The sequence below is a fragment of the Ammodytes marinus genome (assembly GCF_949987685.1).
Source record: "Ammodytes marinus genome assembly, chromosome: 7".
Taxonomy (NCBI): Eukaryota; Metazoa; Chordata; class Actinopteri; order Uranoscopiformes; family Ammodytidae; genus Ammodytes; species Ammodytes marinus.
The window spans coordinates 23,887,453-23,905,895 of record NC_137211.1 but is presented as its reverse complement, the minus strand read 5'-3'; the positions used below and the strand labels follow the sequence as shown (position 1 = coordinate 23,905,895).

At 40.9% G+C, this 18,443-nt stretch overlaps 1 protein-coding gene across 2 annotated transcripts; it reads left to right on the top strand.

The window, feature by feature from the left end:
- The first annotated feature begins 785 nt into the window (after positions 1-785).
- On the top strand, positions 786-17,242 carry mthfr (methylenetetrahydrofolate reductase (NAD(P)H)). 2 transcript variants are annotated; one of them, XM_080030492.1, is made up of 12 exons: positions 786-891; positions 1,794-2,058; positions 2,478-2,716; positions 6,367-6,477; positions 6,975-7,168; positions 7,490-7,740; positions 13,433-13,567; positions 13,681-13,861; positions 14,531-14,713; positions 14,803-14,904; positions 15,008-15,127; positions 15,573-17,242. In XM_080030492.1, exons 2-12 carry the CDS (start codon positions 1,808-1,810, stop codon positions 15,792-15,794), a joined length of 1,989 nt encoding a protein of 662 aa, XP_079886618.1. In that variant the 5' UTR covers positions 786-891; positions 1,794-1,807; the 3' UTR covers positions 15,795-17,242. The 2 variants fall into 2 exon arrangements, with proteins under 2 accessions (XP_079886618.1, XP_079886619.1); XM_080030493.1 differs by lacking the exon at positions 786-891 and adding an exon at positions 1,153-1,293.
- The last annotated feature ends 1,201 nt before the right edge of the window (positions 17,243-18,443 follow it).

Here is an 18,443-nt window from a genome sequence, read left to right as displayed (position 1 = left end):
GTCCAGATTTATAGCTGTGTCCTCAAATTAGATTTATTAAAATTCACGTTTATAACAGCATTATCCCCATGTTTTAAAAGTTCTCATATTTCCTATGCCATAAATGCAGCATGAGCATCTCTCACTGTGTCATGCAACGATGGAGGCATGTAACTTACGCATAAACTCATTTTCTGAAATAAACGCATACTGAAATTATTTAAAACACGCATGAATAGTCACACAGACATTACTCAATTACATTTTGAGATATTGCAACAACAACAAAAAAGCCATATGACTTGGACCTGGTGGTCAATAGATGTGCATATTGTGTAACGCAATGCTGATCCCCCTCAATACAGTGTGCTGCATTTGGAGACCGGGGGGGACCCCGTCAAAATGGCACTCTATCAATACTGGCCATTTTCAACTTTCAGAAAATAAATTGTGGATTAACATAGGTCAAGATTTGTTGGTATGTCAGATAAAGTCCAACTCAATTTCACAAATATAATAGCAATGATATTTTTCTTTAAATGTTCCTCAGCAAGTAGGCCTATTCGGCAAGTAGCCTATAGCCTTTTTTTGTGTAAGACATTGACTCTTGTCAATGTGCACGAGATAAACGCGAGAGGTTTATTTGAATTTTAGAGCCAGCTGGTTAATAAGAAATTGTATGCAACAACTTCACAGGGGGCGGGGGTGAATTTCACATGTGTACTCAGTTGTGTATTAAACGACATGACTTGAATGCAGCACCGTGTAAAATGACTCCAGCCACATTTCTAGGGGATACCATACCAGGTTTATTGCCCACCGTGTGATCTTGCTCCCTCCACGCAGCAGCAGCTAATGTTCGGCCGTGGATGGAACGCTGTCCGGCAACACAAAGAAAACAGGCTGGTAGAGGTGGGGGCATTCTTTACCTCATTTTATCCCCCGCGTAAACATGGGCGTACCTTGGTTTAGCTCGGAGCTCCCTACGGCGGCCCGTTGCTTAGCGTGACTTCTGTATTTGTATTTTAAATTAATAAAAATGTGCTCAACCAGGAGAACTAGGGGTTTTAGTATGTGCTCGCGCTCGCTACGTGCTACGAAAATAAGTCCCGCGTGCGCGCGTGAGTGTCATACGTGGATTTAAAACAAGCGGCTCGCGTCACCGTTTATGCAGTCTTTGGTTACTCGGTGTTTGGAATGTAACATTATCAACAACAACTGTTCTATTGAACAGGAAGGACAACGTGGTTGGCTGCGAGCAGGACCTCATTTGAACTTTCCCCTATTTCTGTCAAGTATTGGGAACTCATATTGGTAATTGTTTAATTTTGCATTCATGTTGTTGTATGAGCTGCTAAACAACATGTCAAACTGTTGACGTTGGTCCCACGTGCTGTCACAATACAGCTGTATCTCTCTCAAATTACCACCACTGAAGTTAAACGAAAAAGAAAAGTGTGGAGAATTATTAATACTTTTATCTCATCATATTTTGACTGTTATTGTCAATGTTTTTTTTTCTTCATGTTATTGTTTTTATTTGCTTATTTTATTAAGTGTGTATAATTTTCCATCTTATTTTCTTTTTATGGCGTTCCCATCCCTGTGTTTATGTCCATTCCTATCTATTTCAATGACATGTACTCATGTAATAACACATGCATGCATGTCATTTTTTATATCGTAAAGCACATTGAGCTGTATTTCTTGTATGAAAGGTGCTATACAAATAAAGTCTATTACTTTTATTATTATTATCTCAAAGCATTGATGACACAGAGTAAGATTTGTATTGTGTCTTCCCTTCTTCTCAGTATAATTGACCATCATGGTGAACCAGGTCCAGCGAGGAGGAGACGGTAGTTGGCAAACATGCAAGAGCGACTCCAGCGGTGCCAGCAACAGCGGAGGGGAGAGCTCCAAGGAGAGCTCCCGGTGCTCCACTCCGGTTCTGGATTCAGACCGCAACGACAGGCTGAGGGACAAGATGCGCAGGAGGATAGAGTCTGGAGAACGCTGGTTCTCACTGGAATTCTTTCCTCCTCGCACAGCCAGCGGAGCCGTCAACCTCATTTCAAGGTATGTGAAGGCAAACTGGACTTTGTACGGAATATTTTACAAGCAAATATGATGTGCTCAGAGAATCGAGCCCCAAAGCCCGTTCTAAAAGGTCATGGTGAAAGAATTTAGTGGAACGTTGTAAGGAGATTTCCAAATTAATTTGTTCAACAATGGAATACCAGGAGCTCCAAAAGGATTTTCCTAATCTTTACAACGAAAACTTGAGAGAACTAAGTTTGTTTAAATGGAGCAGTAACCGCCTTTTAGCTTTGCTTCATAATAATAATAATGAATTTTATTTATAGCTGTATTTCAAAAACGTTCAAAGTCACCTTAGAAAGCAGACATCAACAACAAATTATCAGTATTGACTCAACAACTCTGTCCCAAACAACATCTGGTCCATTTTGTCTGAGCTTTTTATATTTTTCCTTCAGATTTGACCGTATGGGCTCCGGTGGGCCTCTGTTCATAGACATTACCTGGCACCCAGCAGGGGACCCAGGCTCTGACAAGGAAACCTCGTCCATGATGATTGCCAGCACAGCGGGAAACTACTGCGGCCTGGAGAGCATCCTCCACCTGACCTGTTGCAACCAGACCAAGGAGAAGATCACTGGCTACCTGGCCAAGGCTAAGCGCCTGGGCCTCAAGAATATCATGGCACTCAGGGGAGGTAAGAGATGGGACTTTTGTTTAACATTATACTTGCATAGACTGTGTGAAGCAGACACCTGCTATTTAGAGGGCAGGTTAGAGAAGGGAATTGTATCAAAAAAGCTTCTTGATCACAACACTGTGGATAACATGTGTTTTTCTGGAGTTGGTTCTTGTTCAAGCAGTTCAGGCATTATAGTTCAGTTATAATGGTGTAATGAATCTTACATATTTAAGCAAAACACAAACACATTTCTAACAGTGCAGTTCTGTTCATATCGGAACAATGTTATTGAAACAAAATCTGTAAAAAGTAAAAGGGGGAATAATTTGGCATTGGAATGGTTACCAAATGCAAATGCAAGAAATTATTTTACAGAAGGGATTCATTACTGATGTGAAACAATGTTTGACAAATACTGACAATAGAGATGGTTATGGTGATGTGATATATGTTGTTGACCCTGATGGCAGCATATAAAATGATGCCAGTGAGCACTCTAATAGAAAAGTATTAAAATGATATGGGAAACGTGAGCTGAATGCCGGAATATAACTGCACCTGTGGATGGTTTTGGCACTGTTCCATCAGCATGCCAAAAGAGCAGGAGCAGTGTCCATGTGTTAGTTCTGCTTGGTAGAGATAGAGGCCCCCCTCTAGCGCAGATAACTATTCCCAGTCTGAGGTTGACAGCAGCAGATGTTGCAGGCAAAGTTGAAGCTGCCATTGAATCAGTCAAATTGCTCACGTCTCCCTATGAATTTATGTCAATACATACTGTAGGTCTATCCTGCTGCTGAAATCCAGAGAGGTATGAAAGACATGCTGGATTGTGGTAGATGGATGTAAGGCCCAACGTTTCTCTTAAAGCCCGAGGAAGATTCTCCTGTGAAAACAACGTATATTTACAATCATATGAAAAAGTTTGGGAACCCCTCTCAGCCGGCATTATAATTTACTCTGCTTTCACAAAAAAAATATAAAAGTGGTATGTCTTTAATTTACCAGGAACAGCTAAGTACTGGGATGTTTTCCAAACAAAGATTTTTTGAAAAGCAGTATTTGGTTGTATGAAATAAAATAAAATGTGAAAAACTGGCTGTGCAAAAATATGGGTACCCTTGTGGTTTTGTTGATTTTAATGCCTGTAACAGCATGTAAAACTGATGAATTTAAACGCAAAGTTGGTTGGATTATGTTGTTAAGCCTTGAACCTCATAGAAATGTCTGTTTAATCATGAGAAAATGTATTTTAGGTGCCTAAATGCAAGTTGCACTTCTCTTTGACTCTCTGCTGAAGTGAGACAGAATGGGATCATCAAAACTGCTCCCAAAAGATCTTAAAAACAAAGATTGTTCATTATCATGGTTTAGGGGAAGGCTACAAGAAGCTTTCCCAAAGGTTTCAATTGTCAATTTCTACTGTAAGGAACGTTGTCAGGGAATGGAAGGACACAGGCACAGTTGCAGTTAAACCCAGGTCTAGCAGACCAAGAAAAGTACAAGAGCGGCATATGCGGCGGATTGTGAGAATGGTTGCACACAACCCAAAGATCACCTCCAAAGACCTGCAAGAACATCTGGCTGCAGATTGTGTATCTGTACATGGTTCAACAAATCAGTGCAATTTGCACCAAAACATCTGTATGGCCAGGTGATGAGAAGGAAGCCCTTTCTGCGCCCACTCCACAGATACAGTTGCATGGAGTATGCAAAAGCTCATTTAGACAAGCCAGATTCATGTTGGAAGAAAATGCTTTGGACAGATGAGACAAAAATTAAGTTATTTGGTCTTTATAAAAAGCAGATGTTTTGGTGCAAATTGCGCTGAATTGTTGAACGATGTACAGATACACAATCTGCAGCCAGATGTTCTTGCAGGTCTTTGGAGGTGATCTGTGGGTTGTGTGCAACCATTCTCACAATCCTCCACCTATGCCGCTCCTGTTTTTTTCTTGGTCTGCCATGCCTGGGTTTAACTGCCACTGTGCCTGTGTCCTTCCATTTCCTGACAACGTTCCCTACAGTCGAAATTGACAATTGAAACCTTTGGGAAAGCTTCTTGTAGCCTTCCCCTAAACCATGACAATGAACAATCTTTGTTTTTCAGATCTTTTGGGAGCTGTTTTGATGATCCCATTCTGTCTCACTTCAGCAGAGAGTCAAAGAGAAGTGCAACTTGCATTTAGGCACCTAAAATACATTTTCTCATGATTAAACAGACATTTCTATGAGGTTCAAGGCTTAACAACATAATCCAACCAACTTTGTGTTTAAATTAATCAGTTTTACATGCTGTTACAGGCATTAAAATCAACAAAACCACAAGGGTACCCATATTTTTGCACAGCCAGTTTTTCACATTTTATTTTATTTCATACAACCAAATACTGCTTTTCAAAAAATCTTTGTTTGGAAAACATCCCAGTACTTAGCTGTTCCTGGTAAATTAAAGACATACCACTTTTATATTTTTTTTGTGAAAGCAGAGTCAATTATAATGCCGGCTGAGAGGGGTTCCCAAACTTTTTCATATGACTGTATATAATAAGCTGTGCATGCAACGGTCCAGGAGTCAAGAAAGATGTGAAATTGAGTGCAATTAGTGGGAAAGCTCATGGTATAGTGGTTAGAGGACTCTTCTAGAGTGTAATCAAAGAGGAGGAAGTTGCAGGCTGTTGATTGTCACAGGGTGGAATGAAATGGTTCATCCAGCCATCAAGTTTTGGAGATGGAATAGACCAAAGTCAGACTTTAGCAAAACACATGATCTCTTGGAGGCTGAAGTTTCCATTTCATTTGGTACAGCAAAAGTTCAAGGGAGAAATTGCTACACTGTCAGCTGGAAATTCTGTTGTCTACAAATTAAACCAACACTTGTTGATGGGGGGACTGAGTGAGGCAGCAAGAAAAAAAAATCCATTACAGAGTGAATGGATGCTTTTAAAAAAAAAGATGAATACATCTCCTCATATTAAAGGAAATTCACCAACAATTGGGCCACAGTGGAAGAAATCACACACTGTATTAGATCTCTTCCGAGGAAAGAAAAGCAGACGAGGTAGCTTTGTCTTTTGCAGTCAAATAATGACCTCTGTCTCAAAACATGTTTATTCACTTTTAGCAGGTGGTATGTGGAGTATGGGCAAGGTTCAAATAGATGAAGCAGAAATCACACGCCACGTATGTTATTTACCAAAGGGACACAGATCACGCCATCAAATGTAACTTACCATTGGTTGCATCATGTTGTTGTTTTTTGCATGCAAGTTAATGATTGACATTAAGTGCGTGTGGATTTCTGTTTACATTGTGGACAGAGCTGATGATGAACAAAACTATACAACAACACTCCAGACTCCATTATGGCGATACGTTCGGTGAAAAGTATACAACAGACAAGCTACAGAAATGCGGAATGTCAATTAGGAAAGTATCCATATAGCAGTTATTTTTATTTTTGTCAAGTCACTATAGCTGATACCTAGCTATTACAGATGTCTGGATCAAGTCCAATACTGATCCTGCTGATTAATTCAACATTATTATAGTGAAAGATTGGGTATGATTCCACACCCGAGGGGAATCATTGCATTAAGAATATAGCCTCAGAGACCTTCATAACATGTGGCTGTCAGCTGAGGACTGATATTTGAATTTTTCTTCAGACCCAGTGGGAGCAGACTGGGAGGAGGAGGAGGGAGGCTTCAACTACGCCATCGACCTTGTCAAACATATCAGATCGGAGTTCGACGACTACTTTGACATCTGTGTTGCTGGTAAGTTTTGCCTCTACATCAGTAGCAGACAGTGTAAAGCTCATATATTTTGCAAACTCACTTTTCTTGGTTTTTCAACATAAATATGGGTCCCTGGTGTGACCAGAGTATGAGAAAAAAAAAGATTTCTTTACCCTTATTATTTCATAAGGGTAGAACCCACGCCCCTCTTTACCAACCTAACCTAGCCTAGCACTACCTCCAGATGCCCATGAATCATACTGGACATTCAAACCGGCAGTTAGATTCAGGGCCAATCAGAACAGATTGGGCTTTGTGGAAGGCAGGATTTAAAGAGACAGGCTCTTAAACGGAGCACTTCAGACACAGGCGGAAAAGAGGAGATTCAGAAATGGCACTGCAAAAAAAAAGTTTTTGGGATACTAGTAGAAACCAAAAGTACAATTTTGAACCTGAAAATTAGCATAATATGTGAGCTTTAAATCAAACTCCATTTTAAAGTATCAGTGAATTACACAGGGTTGTGTGTTGTTCAGGATACCCCACAGGCCATCCTGAGGCAGAGAGCTATGATGACGATCTCAGACACCTGAAGGAGAAGGTGGATGCTGGAGCAGACTTTGTCATCACCCAGCTGTTCTTCAGGGCGGACACTTTCCTCAAGTTTGTGGATGACTGCAGAGCCATTGGTATCACGTGTCCCATCTTACCTGGAATCTTCCCCATTCAAGTAACTCCTTTCTGCTTCCAGGAACAGGAACACTAATAATTATCTAAAATAAATCACAGGATGGTTGCTGATTGGGTCATACTGGGCATCAAAGTATGTTCAACTAATAAATACTAGTATTTATTTTTTATTTTATTGCTGTAGAAGAATTTATCTGGAACTCACCACAAACATGCCCCCTTAAAGGCTCCATAGATTAAAGATGGAGTGAAGCCGATCAGTATCTGCAGCCTTAATGTGTATCTTAATTCCCTTAAAGGAATGTGTTTGTGGAATAATAAAGCTGTGGATTAGGCTGGACTTTAACCCGCTCCTCTGCAGGGTTACCAGTCTCTGCGTCAGCTTGTCAAGCTGTCCAAGCTGGAGATCCCGGAGGAGATCACCGAAGTCATCGAGCCCATCAAAGACAACGATGCCGCCATCCGTAACTATGGAATCCATCAGGCGGTGGAGATGTGCCGCGTGCTGCTGGACAGTGGCAAGGTCCCAGGCCTCCACTTCTACACACTGAATCGAGAGGTGGCCACTATGGAGGTGCTCCGACAGCTGGGCCTGTGGATAGAAGACCCCAGGTCAGTCTTACCTCTGCATACTTTGAGCAAGTCAGAAACAGTTTTGAATTTTTAGGAAAGCAATTTGAACTTCTGTAACATCAGTGCCCTCCAGTCAACAATATGCTGTTCAAAACAGCAACAAAAAGATATATAGTATTTATTTTGAACAGGAGCCTGTCTCACAAAGCAGGTTATCCAGCTAACTGATGCTTAATACTAAATCTACAGGAAGCAGGTTTCAGGCTTAGACACATTATGAAAGATTGACTTTCTGACCAATAAGGTCAATATAATTTGGTAACAGATTTATGTTTATCAGGTTGTATTGCTTGTTTTTTTAACTTCTAGTTTTGCCTTTAAATGTTGTAACTTTTACTTTTGCAATGCATGATCAATTCCAGGTTACCCCTAGTGGCCCGCCATGACTAAATTGCCATGCAAAGCATCGTTGATACAGTATATTGTTTTCAACAACCGCGCACATGCATTGTGGAAAGTATGTTCGTTACATGTTTTTGCGGGGCTTAGGCTACCCCCACCCGAAAGCGGTTTATTTATCGATTATATTGTGTCAGCTTTTCATTAAATGTGTAAAGCACTTTATTTTTGAAAAGTGGTAAACAACTTCAGTGTACAATTATGAACTATGAAAGTGTCAATCATATGCATCCGTTTTAGATTGAAAAGTAACTCACACAAAAACTGCTCACTGCACAGAAAGTTTGGCTCTTGCTTTGTGGCTCAATGCGCGGAAAAGACGGGACCTAATAGGTCCATTTACCATCTATGGTCCACACTCGCTTCAGTTTCTCGTCAAAGCGCGTGCAACAATTCCGGGACGCTCTCGTTTGTCCGTGGGCGTGTCCGGTTCTTCTTCTTCTTCTTCTTCTTTTAATTTCCGGCAGCCTGTATGCCTTTTCGGCACATTGCTGCCACTCACAGGACAAAAAACTATTAAATAAACAAACAAACAAACAAAAAAAAAATATATAAATAGGCTATATATATATATATATATATTTCAAACGCAATCAGTCCATCCTATTTCCATAGGAATAATCCAGTGGCCGTTATGAAATCCAGGACAGCTTTTATAGTCCCAGGCTGGTTCTCAATGGGAGAAGGCTCTTTAGTGTAACCGGTGTTGTGCCCAGGCTTTCCACTGCTGCATACAGATGTTCCCTCTGTCGAGTGAGTCCAGTACATTCCATCAGGATATGTTTTACTGTTTGCTGTTTTTTACACACTCCACATAGTCCATTTTCATGTTTCCCAAGTTTTTGTAAGTCCCATGCGAGTCCGCAATGCCCCAGCCTCAGTCTGGTCATCATGACTGTATGCCTCCTTTCCTTTCCCAAAAAACACTGGCTCTTTGTGACTCTATTCTGTAAGCTGTAGTAATGCCTCCCCTTCTTTTCCTTATCCCACTCCTCCTGCCACATAGCCATGATGTTCTTTTTGATGATTGACTTAAACTCAGTTAGCCCCAGCCTTACTTTTACATCCACATCTTCCCTTCTTAAAGCCCTTTTTGCTGCCCCATCAGCTAGCTCATTCCCCTCTATCCCCACATGAGCTGGGACCCACATGAACCCCACTGACTCTCCCGCCTGCTCAATCCTGTACATCAGGGTGTCAGGATTTCAATTTTTGATTTTAAATATTTTTTTAAATATTAATGATGCTTATAACCACCATCATAAATTTGCATTTACTCTTATATATAATCAACTAACAAGTAATACATTTATAACATGTGATCTAAAATGTTCTCATTTCAGGCCCTTGAGCAGGGACAGTGGAAGGGAGGGAAATAGCACAAAACTTCTTGTAAATTTTATAGATGTTTTTCTCAGAATAACAAGGCTAGAGAAGAGACAGATGTATCTATCTTAAACAAAGGCATACTGTATTTTCCTGACTCAGCTGACCAAACCATAGATACAAGTTACATTCAAGGCCAGGAGCATAATTCTACTTTTCGGCATAGTTCAGGTCAAGAGCGAAGAAGAGGATTGGACGAGAAGAAACAAGACAACAAGATAAACCAATCAATAGACTTTGTCAAGATATGTTAAAAAGCCGACCTGGCTCCAAGCCCTCCCTCCCTCAGTGTCATCAGCACTGAAGAAGAGTCAGAGCATATCACAGCTGGCCCTGGCCTGACCTCCTCCACCCACTGCATAGCCCAGATTATTGCAAGCAGCTCTGTGGTGTAAACTGAAACCCCCTCAGACAGTCGCCTATATTTGACAACTTCCAAATCTGGGATGCAAAAAGCAAACCCAGACTTCCCAGTTATTGGGTCTTGAGCGCAATCAGTGTAAATTTGTATGTACTGTCCCCTTTCCTTTACGATGTCCCCAAATGTTGCAGTTCTCTCATGAGCTAACACACTTAGATCTATCTCTGGCACTAGTAGAATCCATGGTGGTATAGTTGGCCAGTGAACTACAGGGGCCACCCCCTCCTCCCCAAACTCCATCCTCCCCATTTCTTCATTGACTTTATAAATGAAACATTCCCTTTTCACTCTTGCTCCTCCCCACTCCCATGCACCTTCCAAAGCCAGCTCCCCCACATTCTCCACTTGATGTCCCCTTAATTTACAGATATACTGCATTGTCAGCTTAGACCTTCTGATACCCAATGGGGTCTCCCCCATTTCTACAAGTAAGGCTGCAATTGGGGTCGAACGGAAGGCCCCACAGACGACTCTCAGTGCCTTTGCCTGCACAACATCTAGTTTCTTGAGAATTGTTTTTGCTGCCGTCCCGTAACACAAACGCCCATAGTGTATCCTCGATCTGACCATTGCCCTGTAAATCACCATCTGTGTATCCTGCCCAGCACCCCACAAACTTCCTGATAGAGACCGCATGACATTTATAACTTTTCCACACTTGCTCACAATACTGTCTACATGCTTTTTATAAGTCAGTCTTTCATCACAAACTACTCCCAATAATTTAAACTCTTTTACCCTCTCTACTGCTTGCCCATACATTTGCAAACCTTGACACTCAGTTTTCTTATTGCCAAATACAACATATTTAGTTTTTTCCATTGAAATCTTAAATCCCCACCTGCTTCCCCATTCCATTCTTTTATTTAATGCCTCCTGTATTTTCTCTGTTATGTGTTTAATGTTCCTGCCTCTTTTCCACACTGTTCCGTCGTCTGCAAACAATGCATGTGCCATTCGACATCGCCTCCACCACCCTAACCTGAATGACCCTGTTCTTTAAAAAGTCCTGTACCCAGTTTAGCATACGACCTCTAACCCCTGCATCATACATCTTAATGATTAGCCCCTCCTTCCACAACATGTCATAAGCCTTTTCAATGTCTAAAAACACTGCAACTACTCCCTCTTTATTTACCATGGCTTTCTTTAAATCTGAATCTAGGGAGATCACAGAATCCATGGTATTTCTTCCTCTGCGAAACCCACTTTGCATTTGCGTGAACCACCCTTCCTTCTCCAGTTTGTATACTAATCTATCCGTCACCATTCTTTCCATTATCTTACGCATCACTGCTGTTAGTGCAATAGGTCTATATGACCCTGGATGCTCTGCTTCCTTCCCTGGCTTTAAAATTGGGACAACTACTGCCTGTTTCCAGGCTAATGGAAGCCTTAAGCCTTAATTTAATTTAGTTTTAATTTATTTATTTATGGATACATATACTACCTCAATGTGATGTAATGAGAGAAATCATTTTGCACTTTACAAGGACTGCACTTAATTTCGTTGTACCTGTGACAATGACAATAAAGATATATTCTATTCTATTCTATTCTATTCTATATTCTTCTTCCTTCTTTCCAAACATTATTTATAAGTGCTAACATTTCTTCCACCACTGGATCACCTAGTCTTTTAAATACCTCATAGCTTAAGCCACCCTTCCCTGGTGGTGTTTCCCGCCCCATTTTTTATGGCTCTGCGCAACTCTTCCACTGAAAAGTACAAATGAACACAATCAGTGTTATCGTCATTCACCCCAAGTTTAGATACTTGTTGTCTTAGCGTTTCATTCCTCTTTCTAATACCTTCCTCCCCAATGCTTGCTCCCCTATGTACATCCTTAAACTTACTTTCACACATTTGGGCTTTCTCTATATCACTCTTCGCTATAACTCCTTTTTCCTCCAATACTGGCATTTTCCTTTTCCTTATCACTCCTGACATACGGTGAACTGCTGCCCATATTTCTCCAACTGATGTATCCACGCCCAATTTTCCACAATATCTTCTCCAACACTCTTTTTTTGTAACCTTAATTACTCTTCTTGCCTTAGCCCTCAGCCTTTTGTACTCTATCGCATTATTCTCTGTCGGGCACCTTCTTAATAGTCTATATGCACAGTTCCTATCCCTCACTGCTTTATCACAAGCCCTATTCCACCATGGCACACTTACTCTAGTTTTAGGGTTTTTCTTTAAAGGGATGCACTCATATGCACTTCTTAATATCATTGAACACAAACTGTTGTTCCACTCATCTATTGTTCCCTCTCCATTCACACTGTCAAGGCCACTATCACACTTACTAGAAAACTTCTCCCAGTCTGCCTTCCCATAGTTAAAATATGATGGTCTAGTCTGATCATCAGTTTAACAAAGTTTTCCCAAACTTCAAAAGTATTGGAAAGTGATCACTACCCATTGAGTACCTGTCCATATTGTCCCATTCTCCTACCCTTGCATATTCACTGGATGCTAATGCTAAATCTATGCATGAAACTGCCCCCGTCTTAATTTCAAACCTAGTTGGCCCTCACGGGGAAGCCTTGATGGATTCAGTCCCAAAGTTTAGTTTTGATACGGAATTCGTAGCAGCCCCAAACCTGTCCGATGCAATAAACAAAGCTTGCCAACAAGCCGCGCGCTGATTCAAACTCGGCGTGTCCGGTTGTGCGGAAAGGTTTCATTTATGGAAAACAAGGTCCACGCCTGTCTTGCGGTAGTCAACAAAGTGTAAACAAAGATGGATGCCGACAATCAGCTACATGACGTGCCAACTAACGATGAACTGGTGGCAATAAACTCATGGGTACATTTTGGATTCAGGTACGGCGACGTTGAACAGAAAGAAATGCTGTGCAAAACTGTCGCTGCGAGGTAACACAACCAACGTGTATCACCACCTGAGTCCGCGCAGAGAAAACTAGGCCTATGATGAATGAGTGAAAGCGCAGGCTTTACAGTTTTTTTTACAGAAGTGATACACTGCAACTGTCTTTGCACTTTGCAGGAACGCATTTATTTTAAAGCTTTTTAGGCTTTTATTTGTTATATTCTCAATGCTACTCATTATTTTAATTTTAAATTGAGACATATATATATTACAGAACTATCATTTGTCTCTGTAATTTCCTTGAAAAACTAGCAAGTAGACTCATACTACATACATTTATTTATTATATCGCAATTGCCAAATTCTCCACTATAAACGCACTATTGCCACCATGCCTAACAACTTTTCTGAAAACCCTGAACATCATAGCGGAAATGAATAATTTCATTGTGTGCCATAATGATGCTGATCGGGATCCTGAATGTTGCATGTGATTGGCTGTTTATCATGCTCATTCTCATAGATAGATCCACCAGTCTTAGGATGTGTTAAGCCAGATATCTCTATATCTACATTGTAATTAAAAAAGGTTCCAGAGTTTCAGAGCTTGTTTTTTAATTGCCAGGCGCCCTCTTCCCTGGGCGGTGAGTGCTCATCCCAAAAGGAAGGTGGAAGACGTTCGACCCATCTTCTGGGCGTCCAGGCCCAAGAGCTACATCTACAGAACCCAGGACTGGGACGAGTTCCCCAACGGCAGATGGTATGCTCCATTACACATGCGCTCAACAGATTTTACATGGCAAAACTTAAATGTCTATTTCATTTAATGAATAGGCCTACATGTTAAATTCTTATCAACAATTGTACTTTCAGGGGTAATTCCTCGTCTCCGGCTTTTGGTGAGTTAAACGACTACTACCTGTTCTACCTGAAGAGCAAGTCAGCCAAAGATGCTCTGCTGCAGATGTGGGGGGATGAGCTGGTGAATGAAGAGAGCGTCTTTGAGGTCTTCACCTCCTACATCACTGCCACGCCAAACCGCAGTGGACACAAGGTAGACAAGACCAAACAGTGAATACTTGTTGGACTATGTCCATGAATGATAACATTCCTTAAAATGATAGTGTCTTTTTCCCTGTTTTGTTCTCCTGTGTCCCTACCTTAAAATGAGTCTATGTATCCAATGTAACTGCTGAAGGGCTTCTATTTTTTTACATCACAGAACAATTACAAAAGTACTGTTTATATCCTGTTACAACAGATTATTTTAAATAAACGGGCCGACATCAAGTTGAAGATTTTGTGATGTCTTCTGATGTAGTCAAACCATTCTGATCTCTGAACAGTCACACTGTTCCTAAACCTGCCTCACTGGGATGACAAGACTTCAGAAAGCTACACACAGACACTGCATCCAGCGTAACTTGTTTTCACATTCCTTTTGTCTCAGTGAGCTTTACATCATGTATCGGTGGGGGTATTTCTGAACTCTGGACAGGCCTTATGCTAAGCTAGGCTAACCGCGTCCCGACTTGTGCTCTTAAACAAAGACTTGAGACTGAGATCCATCTGAATACCTCACTCTCAAAAATACAGCAAACAAGCTTGTTTCTCAACATGTAAAGCCCTTTTAAACCGACATTAATCCCTGTTTATTTATGAAGACAAACATAAGACAATGAACCGTAATGGTCCTAGGCTGACGTTTCCTCCCCTGCTATAGGTGCTGTGTTTGCCCTGGAACGACGACCCTCTGGCCCCGGAGACCAACCTGCTGAAAGACGAGCTGGAGAAGGTGAACAGACGAGGAGTCCTCACCATCAACTCCCAGCCCAACATCAACGGCAAACCCTCCACAGACCCTATAGTGGGCTGGGGGCCGGCAGGAGGCTACGTCTTTCAGAAGGTAGACTACTGTACTGTAGGTCTTTTGCTCTTCACTTTGTGACTTTAGATGAAGTGGTTAGGGTCTGATATGTTGATATTATCCAACAGGCCTATCTGGAGTTCTTCACCTCCAGTGAAAATGTGAACGCTCTCCTTGAAGTGCTGAAGAAGTACGGGCCCCGCGTCAACTACCACATCGTTAATGTGCACGTACGTTACAACATGAAGCTCCTGTCATTCTTTGGTTTGCGTGTCATTATATACGTATATATACTGTACTAATAATTTGTCGCAATGGGTATTTTGTGTGCAGGGCCGTAACCTGACCAATGCCCCCGACATGCAGCCCAATGCTGTGACATGGGGAATCTTTCCTGGCAGAGAGATTGTTCAGCCTACTGTTGCCGACCCTGTCAGCTTCATGTATTGGAAGGTAAGATGGGAGTGCGTCTAAGACCCAAGTTGAAGGGTGGCAAAAAATGTTTTGCAAAAATGTGTAACTTATATTCCCTCTATACATTGAATCAGGCTGGTGGGTGGGTACCAGAGAGGAGAATACACTGTCAAATATGTTAGCTAAGCTTATTACAAATATTGTATATGTGTATGAGCTACACTGTTTGTGTTGTATTATATCATTGTCTTGTAGTCCCATGTAGGATAGGCCACTTGTGTGGCATGACACGAAAATAAACTTTCATATATTTATACGATAAATGCATTGTGGAATAGGCAAGGCCGAACGGGCATTGTGAGAGATAACGGGGGAAAATGAAAGTAATGTCATCAAGAAGATTGTGATACACCAGCTGTTTTTAGGAGTTGTCAGTCTCCTCTGACTGAGCCCTTAACCAAAGCTGTCCCCATGTTGTCTTCAGGACGAGGCCTTTGCCCTGTGGATCGAGCAGTGGGCCAAGCTGTACGAAGACGAGTCTCCGTCACGGATGATCATCAAATACATCCATGACAACTACTTCCTGGTCAACCTGGTGGACAATGACTTTCCTCTGGAGAACTGTCTGTGGCAGGTCATCGACGATATGTTTGAGCTGCTGGATTCACCTCCACAGCCTCTCAACGACGGAGCCGTCTCTGAATAATAATTCAGAATTTTTTTCATAGGGGTAAGAAATATCACCATGGAACACTTGATCTCTTTCTGCATCATCTAAAATAAGCTGTTATTGATACCATAGAGGATGAAATATGCAAAGTATTTGTTTTTTTAAAGCTTTATATAAATGTTGGTTTTTTTAACACTTGTGTAAAGAAAAAGAAAATGAAATGTTACTTTAACACGTAAACAAAATACATAGGTCCATACTATACATGAATATCTTTCACCTCCACGGTGATTAACTTTATCCTCTGTAGCACTCCCAGCTGCCACACTACACTTGTGCCTATTCAGGTTTGGGGTTAAAGGTGAAGTAAGCGGTTTATTTATGTTAATATAAGTGTGAAATCGCTCTTTATTCATATAGTGATCATAATGTGCGCGTTTCATAAAGCCGATCTCTCAGTCAGCTGCTCTGCATTTAATCGGCAAATAAACTTTTTGGGGATCCCAAAATTAATATCCAATCACAAGAGAGAAGGCTACAAACCGAAACCCGTCTCACTTATGTTCTCACTGCCGGTGCACGCCAGAGCGACACATGGGTGAATGTTTATGCGCCTACAATGGCGGAGCAGGTAAAAATCCTTCCCAATGTCTATTTTGATGGTTTTTATCATGTTTTATCACACTTATGGATCTGAGATGATGCTAGATAACTCGCTGCTTGAAGACCGCAGTGCATTAATGTGGTGACGTAGGGACGAGCGAGGGGACTGCTAACTGCAGTAACTGACAGGAAGTTAGCTAAAAGAACCATTCCGCTTACAGCACCTTTTAACCCCAGTAACCTTTTTTACTTATGGACAGTAAGATAAAAAAAACAATACAAAAAACTCACAATGAACTGTGAACATGCTATATAGATTTACATTATGTATTTTTTAAGTAAATTATATTTTTATGGAAGAAGAACATTAAATAAAGGTAATTGAACGTATTTGAATTTGATTCTGTAATGACGTGTACTGTTATGGGTGATAACCTTGTATGTAACTGATGGAGATGTGTATGAGGGAAACTTGTTTTTAATCTCATTTGGATGATATGACAGGATTAAGACTGTCTGATGTGTGAGTTGCTGGTGACTGCTGTGACAGTCAAAAGTTACACCAGGTAACGTTTGCCTTAAAATCATTTAAATGTACGTCATTTTTGTATGTTCTGCCTGCTTTATAAAGTGCATTAAATTGTTTTTGGGACTCTCCAACAAGTCATGTTGATTGGGTTATCAAGTCATGTTGCAAAGCATCCAGCAATATTATCTATTACTATAAATGTGGATTACTGCTGTAAGACATGCATAGTGACCCTCCTCTATATTATAATAGAATTATGTTATTTTTTGAAATATCCACAGGCTACAGTGTCTTCTCTCCATGCTTTGCCTGGATGTGTTTCTCTTTTGAACCAAACATGAACAATTCTTGTTATTACAGCAATGTTGACAAGTTGAAACATGTCATAATTAACCTAATAAACAAGTCTTGCTGGCAGTTATCTAAGGCTGTACTTATGCACAGTGGTTTTGGCATCTTAAAAGTTTTTTATAAACTCGCTCTTAACACTTACTAAAGCAGATGCTGATGGGAAATGCATTACGATCTGTAGGTACGGTATATTTGACCATAAAGCAAATGGACACATCAAAATGTTGCAACCAGATGATGGCGCTAGATTACAATTAGAGGATCACCAAAGTTGTTAACAATTCATGCTGAGCAGAAAATGAATATGTGAACCAGTCATTGCAATCTACCTGACGGATTGCGAGACATTTCCGTAAAAGCCATCACTGCAAAATCACCGACTTTTGGTGAAAATTGCGGTTTTGAATAAAAGGCATTTTGATTCCATCTCAACCTGCTTTGTCGAAGTATTTTCTAATCAGAAAAGGAAGAACTGTTATGTCATGTTGTTATTCGAATCCAAACCTTACATTTATTGTAAATAGGCCTAATTATGTAATTCATACCATTAATTATAATTAATTATAATTATAATTAATTAATTAATTACTGTAGATGACTTGCAATCGTTTGTGGGAGGCTTCATGCAGTGAGCTGGGAGCTCCCTCTAGTGTCCATTCTCGGTACTACAACAAGAAGCAGTAGCTGCTTAAAGGTGCTGTAAGCGGAATGGTTCTTTTAGCTAACGTCCTGTCAGTTACTGCAGTTAGCAGTCCCCTCGCTCGTCCCTACGTCACCACATTAATGCACTGCGGTCTTCAAGCAGCGAGTTATTTAGCATCTCAGATCCATAAGTGTGATAAAACATGATAAAAAACGAAACAGACATTGGGAAGGATTTTTACCTGCTCCGCCATTGTAGGAGCATAAACATTCACCTATCTGTCGCTCTGTGGTGCACCGGCAGTGAGACCATGAGTGAGACGGGTGTCAGTTTGTAGCGTTTTCACTTGTGATTGGATATTAATTTCAGGATCCCCCGAAAAGTTTATTTGCCGATTACATGCAGAGCAGCTGACTGAGAAATCGGCTTTATGCAACGCGCACATTATGAAAGTGATCACTGTATGAATAAAGAGCGATTTAACACTTATATTAACATAAATAAACCGTTTACTTCACCTTTAAGCCTCCTATGATGTCAATCTGAATTTTGTGTAAAA